General features: G+C 30.3%; 1 protein-coding gene across 1 annotated transcript; it reads right to left on the bottom strand.

Moving 5' to 3' along the window:
* Positions 1–6,610: 6,610 nt before the first annotated feature.
* On the bottom strand, positions 6,611–7,149 carry LOC117916710 (GPI-anchored protein LLG1-like). Its single transcript, XM_034832857.1, has one exon. It carries the CDS (start codon positions 7,140–7,142, stop codon positions 6,627–6,629), a length of 516 nt encoding a protein of 171 aa, XP_034688748.1. The 5' UTR covers positions 7,143–7,149; the 3' UTR covers positions 6,611–6,626.
* Between the last annotated feature and the right edge of the window lie 2,390 nt (positions 7,150–9,539).

A 9,539-nucleotide genomic window follows, 5' to 3' on the forward strand; every position in this document is an offset into this window, starting at 1 on the left:
AATTATTTTTAAAAATAATTATATAAAAAATAAAAATAATTAAAAATATGTAACAAAAATAAAAATAATTAAAAATATGTAATAAAAATAAAAATTTTAAAAATAGATTAAAAATATTTCCCAACTAAAACTCAAGTATATACTAAAATAGTATCTCAAGTTAGATGCACTTGGTTCATTTGATGTTTGTGGAAAAAACAAATCATATGAATTAATAATTACTAGAAAAACAATGGATTTTGGGTTTCCATTCTCTAATAGCTTGTTCTCTAAAATTACTTTTCATGACCAAGAGAATACTCATTATATATTTATTTAAAATGCATTTAAAAGTGATTTTATAAAGTTTTTTAGTATTTTTAATATTTAAATAATAAAAAATTTTAAGTATTAAAAATATTAGGATTTTTTCATAAAGATTCGATGACACTAAAAGAATTGTCGTTGATAATACAGCTTCAATTTTATTCATTTATTTTCATCAGAATTTGTCTTCGAAGGAAAGTTTCCTTGTCAGACCAATCAAATAGATTTTACATATAAAATAAAACCTTTCAATAATAACTGTACTTTTTCCCTATATACTTTGACGGAGACAAGTTGATATTAGTTTAAGAACTAAATGAGAAAATCATTGAGATTTTTGTATTTTATCTATTTATTTATTTATTTACTTATTGTTCTGCCAGTAGTGCCATTGCCATCATCATCAACTACAATATCACGAGAATCATGCTTGTCCCCATTATATCATAATAACATTTTAATTAATAAATTATTTTTATAAGTTTTTAAATAATTAAAAAATATATAAAATTTTAATTAATTATTATTAAAATTTTTATATTTTCACTTATACACTTGCTAACTCGATGCTTAATTCACTTAAAATATATTTTATAATTATTTAAAAAAGTGTTTCTAACTTTTATAATACTTAAAAATATTCATATAAATTAAAAATATTTTTTAAAATTATTGATTATTGATTTTAAAATATTTTTTAAAATATACATATATAAAGACTGGTATTAAAATGGACTTGGAAATTAATATTGTTGTCTTGTGTCAAGTTTTTTATTTGATTATTGATTCATAACAATTTGTTCGTTAAGGTTTCCTCGATGATATTTATCCTTACTAATTTTTTCCATGACTAAGGTAATCAAAATATTAATAAAAATATCAAGACTATTTTGGTAGGTTTTCAAAAATCATGTATGCACATCTATTTCACACTATTATGAGGTAAAAAGATAGATATTCAGTAGGGATCAACTTTGATACCATTTATAATAATCTCTATTGAATATTGTCCGATTTTAATCTAAAAAGACTTTCACTATTTTAAAATAGGTCTACAAAATTAAAAGAAGTCTATATATATAATTACAGTAATTTTCTCTTATATTTGACGTAGCATATCATAATTTTAGAATTTATATTTTTCAATATTATTTTTTTTAAATTAAATTTTGATATAATAAAAAAATCATATTTATTTTTAAAAATTATTACATTTGTAAAGTAGTTGTTTAAAAAAATTGATATCCTACATCAAAATTAAAAAAAATTATTTATATTTTAAAGAACAGAAAGTGCTGTCACCACTCACCAGTGTTTCTGATATGCCCCGTATAAGTTTCTTGTTTAGAATTATTTTTATTTACGCTGAAAACGCGTCTAGTCGTCAATGATGCGAGCCTGCCCCCCTGGGCTACCGATAATTCAATGATGGGTTCCAATAATACTCAGGTGCTATTACTGTTTTGACTGGAACATGCCAACGGATCCCACTAAATTTTCCACTTCATCGTCATTGATTTCCCCTTGTCCCTTGTGGGAACCGGGCCTTCCTATTGTATCCAGTATTTACGTCACTGATTGAAAAGTTAGCTTGTCTTGTATTATAGGTAGATTCAAATCCAGCATTCAGCCACATGGATGACAATGGTGTAGGGTTCCCTCCACGTGTCCCTTTTCAGTCCAGACACTTTGCCCATTTAGGACAAACATATCGGATCATTTCATCCGGATCAAGACAAATTATGTGTAGCACCAGAAGTGAGAAGGTTCCTTTCCCCGTAGCCAGATGATATTGTGAGTCTGAATTCCCAAACGGGAAGGATTGTCCAATAAAGTCTTAAAGACATCTAACATGCGCGATCATTCACGTCTGACATTTGAGCTGCTGACGAAACTTCATTTAGCCCACAAGTCCATATCAATTAATTGTTGCACATAATCACAAACATCGACAGGCTGAGGGGACATAACATATGGCATCTGCCAGTTGCCCTTAATTAATTGTGATGATTGCCCAGCCTCCTGTAGGACAATCATCATTACAGAAGAAGGTCAGAGTGTCCAGTCAGCACTACAGTGGTGGTGTCATAAGCCCTATATAAACCCTCCGAAAAGCATAAATAAGGTACGCACACACATATACGCTCACTCTCTCCCACAAAACAGCTTGAGCTATTCTTGTCTAATTTAAGCTTCGGAGGAGTGTACCCACACCACCTGTCCGGACATCCTTTTATGTAGGAGTGAAACTCGTCCAGTTTCATTATTACTAGACGGATTATTCGAGAGGCACGAAGAAAGAAAGAAAGTCTTCTAACTTCAATCATGCTAAACGGACTTGACACTAGTTGGCTTAGCATCAACAAATGAGTCGGGGGTTTTTTCGAATATCTGTCCCGCTTCGCCTTAATGGAACGGGTTTCGCTTCATCCTAATGGGACGAGTTTTAATTTTAACTGAACAGATTTGAGACAGGTTTGAAAAATTTTTTAAAACCCGGGAAGAGTTCAGGTATTGCCTTGTCTCACCCCATCCCGTTCCATCCCATCCCGGTTAAATTATAAATTAAATTAAATTTTACTATTTTTAATATATAGAAAATAATAATAATTTTTTATAAAATAAGTTATAAAAAATATAATAATTTAATTATTTATAAAATATATTTATTTTAATGTAATTAAAAATTTTAAAATAATTTTTTTAAAAAAATGAAATAAAAGTTAAGTGGGGTGGGTATAGAAATTTATTAAACCCGTCCTACCATTTTAAATAGGATGAGGATAATGATTATTTTGAATAAACAAGATTGGGTTGGGATGGAAGCGACTTATCCCAAATCCACCCCATTGTCATCCTTATAAAAGCATCCCCATGCTAGGTTCTATGAAGTTCAAGTCCCTTTTAGCACCAAAATTGAAGTATCCATGTTCAATTTGGACGAAGAAAATTAAATGGGCTGTTTCTCGAAACAATGATGGGTTCTCTTTCAACTCTCTTATCTTGGGAATAGATTTTCTTTGGTTTCTATTAATTGAAGGAATCCAGGTATGGTGTGGAGTTACCCAAAAAAATAACAGTGCAACAACTCAACGATAATAAAAATTTGGCATAAGAGCATCAATACACTTGGACTAGAGACAGAATAAGGAGGTAGGTTGAAGAAAATCGACATAAAGATTTTTTAGTTTGCCTCAAGCTTCAGAATTTGAGTTAAGATGAAAATTGTTCAAAAGTATGCTAAATTCTTATATTTAAATATTAATTCTTTGATTTCAATTAATTATAGGAATCCTTTTAAAAGACATGGTGTGGATCCCTACTAATTAAAAAAATGTTAGATTTTTTTTATTATAGTACCTTTTCTTGTTCAAATGAAAGTAAGTTAATAATAAAAACAAGAAAATACATATTTTTAAGGTATGAGTTGTTGTATGTAAATTGAAAATCTTCTAAATTTTTATTAACCTTGTTTCAAGGTTGAGAATTTGAGTTAAGGTGAAGATTATTAAACAGTATTTTAAATTCTTTTTTAAGTCAATTTATGAATCTTTTATAATTTTCTACTAGAATACATTCTTATAGATATTTTTCTATTATTTGAAAGAAATAATTCTATTATGAATTTTTCTTATAGAAATAGGTATCTTGAATAATTAGACAATCAATAGTTTATAATGGAGCATTTTTATTTAATTAAGAAAAATTTTGATCGGAAGAGAATGTTATTGGGGCTTCGGAATTTCAAAGTTCTATATCTATTGTTTTCATTAATTGATGTAGATTTTAAACTCAATCACACAAGTATTGTTTTCTTTGTATTTTCTATTTTCATTTTTTTATTTTACTTTTTATTATTGTTCTCTGTTGTGATTTTTCATGACAAGATGGAAGATAAAGCTATTTCAAAGGGAATAATATTTTTAAATTTCTTATATTCATTTTCATTAAAAAAAATTGATGTATATTTTAAACTCAATCTTAAAAGAATTATAGAGTTTGACTGAGAATGTTTTCAAAAATTGCTCTTAAAAAACAATTTTTGAAAATATCTTGTAAAAACAATTCTTTCATAATTTTTAAAACAAAAATATGTTTGAAACTGAGAATTTTTTTAACTTAGTTTCTATATTTTCAAATGTTTCTTAAAACTACATTTTATATGTAATATTTTATTTTCGATTATTCTTCCCATTTATTCTATAATTTTTAAAACATTTATAAAAAATAAGTGAAAAATAATTAAAATATGTTCTAAAAAATCCCTATATTTTTAGTTTTTAAGAAGATAAAACTCTTCTATTTTTATGAGTGTGAAATATGTTTTTATTTTTTTTCTTTTAAATTATTTTTAATAACAATTACCTAAGTTACCTAATATGGGAATTATTTTTAAAGCAAATTTATGATCTTCAAAACAAAAAACCATATGAAATACCTTTGGCACGGAAAAAATGTTTTCTATTTTATGTTCTTAAAAACATAAAATAAGGTTGTGGACCCCGCATTTCGGCTCAATGTGTTTCTCACTCGACGGCGAGCTCGATTTTTGTTTTGAAAAATTATGATTTTTATTTATTAAGAAAATGACTTGGAATCGCCACTTATTTTTATTTTATTTTTAAAAGGGTAAACAAAATAAGAAAGAAAAACCCTAAGTGTGACTCCTTATTTGGAAAAAGTGGTCTGTGAAAAACCAAGTCTGGGTTCGGGGGTCAGGTTTAATTATCGGGAAGGTACGGTAAAAAACCGTAGCATCCCTCTAAGCCCCAAAAATGGGTCTCTACTAATAAGATGAGATAAGTGTGACAATTGATTGATTAAACACGGATACCAAATAGTGATCAAATGTATGAAAGCAAGACACGCATGTTAACAAATAAATCAATAAATACAATCGGACACAGGGCGTACCTTAGTCACAAGCTGAGCGCTATCATAAGAGACGAGGTTAGTGCACAAATATAGAATAATTGCATGCAAGTCATAGAGCAAGGTAAGTCAATCAAACATAGCAATCAATCAATCAACCAATTAATGAGGAAATCACATATGTTGGGCCCCACCAAAAGCCCGATCGATCTTGCATGAATTAATCTCACAAATTCCATTATTTTGGGATTATGAAAATTGTCTCCGTGCTTATTAAAAATTAAGAGAAACATAAAGTTATTTGAAAACCAGAGTGGAATTAAAAATGTTCGAAAGAAAAACTAGATTTTTGAAATTTATTTGAAAATTGGAATTTAAGAATATCACTAGAAAATTTGGAGTTTTGGAGTTCATTTGAAGATTAGACTTTCAAAAACTAAATGTGAGAATGAGAATTTTTAGAAATTAAATTTGAACGAGATTGGAAACTTGAAAACGATTTGAGAGTTCGAGATTTTAAATGAGGGGATGAGTGGATGAGTGAATAAGTAAAAGAAATAGAATAACAACGATGGTGAAATAATAAAGATTAGATAAATAATTGCGAAAGATGGATTTTTAGAGACTTGAAGATGCGAATTTAGAGTTTGAAAACTTAAGAATTTATTTGGAGATGAGATCTTTGGTATATGAATAACCGAATAAGTAAGTGGATGAGATAACATTAATAACAAGAATAATCATCGAACATCGATATTTGGACGGTGGAGCTTTTGAGGTTGGAAATTAGATTTGAAAGTCGGGTTCTGATGAATTGAACTTTAATGATTGAAATAAATAAATAAATATGGAATAATAATGCTAATTAACAGAAATAACATTTAAACGAACAAAAAAATGAATAGTGGAATTTTTTAGATTAAATATTAAATTAGGACGTTAGATTTCTGAATAACTGAACTTGAATGATTTGAATTTTTAAATGAGATAATTAAATAAATAAATAGACAAATAAAAAATAAATGAATAAAATAGATAAAATAAATGAATGAATTTGGAACGTTGGGATTTTAAAAGAATTATTTGATAACAGGACTTTCAAAAAAAATGAAATTTTTAATATGTAAAGTGGAATTAAGAAGATGACACGTGGGAGAAAAGAGAAAAAAAATAATAAAAACCATCTTGAAGCCTGCTGGAACCATGCCACTGATGAAGAATAAAAAATAATATAAAAAACTCATATCTTTGACTTTTAATTCACCAATTATTTAAATAGTTTCATGCCTGCCGTGCAATACATTACTCTTCCTTTTTTTCTTTTATTATGCTCCTGCTACCACTATGAAGGCTAAGTAGATTCGGGACCTTAAACCATGAATTTTCAAAATATTTAGGTGAAATATATATATGTAAGACAGTACATGTGGGCAGTCATATTTCATCCTTCAAGACAAGTGGAATAATAACACTAGGAAGCCAGCCAACAGTGTCAGCATTGAGTAAGAAGAGACTATCTGACCTCTGCTTGCATTAACAGAATCTTTAGCAGATTCAGTTGATGGTGCCTGAGTAGGACACTCCAGACCTTCCTTTCCTTCTCGACACTCACTAGCAAACAGGCCAGGTGGGTATTTTCCATAGAGGTTTATGTAGCTGAACATGGTTGAGGCGCAATCATTTGTCAGATCATTCAACTCATTAGCATAAGGGCAAGCAAAGTCCTTAAAGGCACCACAACAGAGCTTGGGTGAGTACTGGGGTCCTTTACACTGGCTTGTGATGATTGTGTAATTCAAAAATTCAAAGTTCACAAGGCAACTCTTTTTGGTCTGGAAGAGGGTACGGCCAGTAGATTCATGAGATTGAAGGACGTCATGAGAAATGAAAGAAGAGGAAGCGGAGGTGACCAAGCAAGCGAGAAGGAAGAGGAAGAGCAGAGAGAGACATGGATTGAAGGCCATTGTTGATGTTTGGGGATCGATCTGGTGCTCCCAAACCACCACCTTCTTCTTCCGAAGAGGTCCGCTTGGATTGGTGGTTTTGCAAATTGGAGCGCAGGCTTTCTAAAATTGTAGAGAGAGAAAAGGTGATGAAAAAGAAAGTGGGTGGAGATGGATTCGGTGTAGTGGGTTAAAAACAGAGGATATGCATAAAAACAGAGCACAAAAATACAGCAAGCCCTTCAAATATTAAACCAAAAATCAACAGACCACAACAACTCAATAAACATAATTAAAAATCCAAGAGAATGAAATACGAAAAGTATGAGGAGTGGAAAAACATACGCGGAAACCATAGTAACCAAACCTGAAGGTCTCTTCTTCAGCTGGGTGTTTTTTTGGGCTGCAACTTATTGCTCAGTATCGGGTAAATACTCAGCTCAAAATCTCTCTCAAATGTTCCTCAAGTAACTCAACTCTCTAGTTCTCCTTTGTTTTCCCCCCCAGCAGCTGCTCGCTTCCTTCTTTGAAAACCCTCCTTGGAACTGCTAAAAAAAAAAAAACTCCTCTCTAATGGCCAGCACCTCCCCTCTCTATCACCCACTCTCCTGTGTCTTCATCAACAGGCATGACCCCTCTCTCTATCTTCCTGTTCCTCTATTCTGCTCTCTAGATTTTTTTCTCTTCAAAGAATCCTCCCAACTGCTACCCGTTTTCCTCTCTTTCACCCAGCTCAAGCTATCTCCCTCTCCAGCCAGCTTTCTCTTTTCTTCACTTGGTGCCCTTCTCCATATCACTTATTTTCTTCCTTCACTTCATGTGGCTGTTCCCGGAAAAGACATCTCTCAAGGTTCCCCCCTCTTTGCCCGTCTTTCCCCCTCCTTCTTTTCCCCCCAGCTATCTCGTTTTTCTTTTCTTCCTGCCCAGATCCGGAAAGCTAGCACCTGCTCCCCTGTTCCCCCGCTCTGCCCGTCTGGAGCCCCAACCACCACCATGGCTCTAGCCACCCGTCTCCAGCAGCTCCATTTCAAGAAGCTGGTCCCCCACTTCAGATGTCCTCCTCCGGGTGATCCTTAAAGTGACGGGAAAGCTTAGAATGAATGAAACAAATATATATATATAAAAAGTAAAAACAAAGCCAAAAGAGGGGTCTACAAAGGTGTTGTGAGATAACTTTTTTTTTTTCCTTATTTTATATTATTTGTATTTGTTTTCAGAGGAATATTTTAACTATTTTAAGAAATAATTATACAAACATATAAAACGAATAAAAAAATGCTACATATAAAAATTATTTTAAAAACATAGTTAAAAATATTAAAAACAGGTTAAAAACATTATAAGTTTTTAAACAAACTTTTTTTTTTTTTACAAAAATCATATAATAATTTTAAAAAATACATCCTCAAAAACTATTTTCCAAAATTATTTTTAAAAACAATTACCAAACAAACTCATCTTTGTTATTTTCCTCTTATCTCTACCAATATCTTCTATCATTCTTTTTTCATCAAAACACCTCAGTTCATTTTGCCCTCGAGATAAAAGGAAGAAAAAAGGAATATTGGAACAAACAAAAAGCAAACTGCACCACGTGAAAAAAATTAATAAATCTGAAAAATTAATATATTAAGAATAAGGAAAGCTATTAACATGTTAAAAAAATTTCTTCTGGTAAGATGCCTATAATTTTTTTAGAATATATCTAAAAATAATATTTTAAAGGTTTGTTTGGTTTCGAAAAAGTAACAATGAAAGAAAAACTATAATAATTTTTTTTATACACTCGTAAATAAACTTATAAATAATTTTTTTAAAATTAGTCATATTTATGTCATCATTTTTTATATCCTTAAATAATTCAAAATACATATATAATCATTTTAGTGTTAAATGTGTTTTTAAGTATTGTATATTATTAGTAAATGTCACAAAATTTATCATATATATTATTTTCTTAAAGAAAAAAAAACTTTGATGTATGTATTATTATTATTTTTAATTTTTAAAAAATATTTTTATAAATTTTAATTATAAAAATTGAATCAAATTTTTGAATTTTTTTTTTTAAATTGTTTGATATTTTCAATATTTTAGTAAACAAAATTTTCAAAATATTTCGATATTTCTAACATGGAAGGAAATAAACGAAGCAACTTTTTTGGATAGACCATGTAGGCGTTACCCAGCTTAAATTTTTTAATTTTAGTGTATAGAAAGGCGCAACGCCAACTGAACCGAGCCCACGTAGGCCCAACCCTCACTCAGGCCAACCCATCTAAATACTCTTGGACCAATTCGGCCTTGGATGTGCGACATATGCACACCCAAACTTAAAGCCCTGCCTTCAAGTCCAGTAAACAACAGTATACGAACAAAGGCTCATGGACTGCAGTGGACTGTCTCCCTGAAGGACTT

This window comes from Vitis riparia, chromosome 6, assembly GCF_004353265.1.
Source record: "Vitis riparia cultivar Riparia Gloire de Montpellier isolate 1030 chromosome 6, EGFV_Vit.rip_1.0, whole genome shotgun sequence".
Lineage (NCBI taxonomy): Eukaryota > Viridiplantae > Streptophyta > Magnoliopsida > Vitales > Vitaceae > Vitis > Vitis riparia.

What these genes read in the sequence shown, in the direction of transcription:
- LOC117916710 (XM_034832857.1), bottom strand. Translation starts at nt 7,142, where the DNA reads ATGGCCTTCAATCCATGTCTCTCTCTGCTCTTCCTCTTCCTTCTCGCT.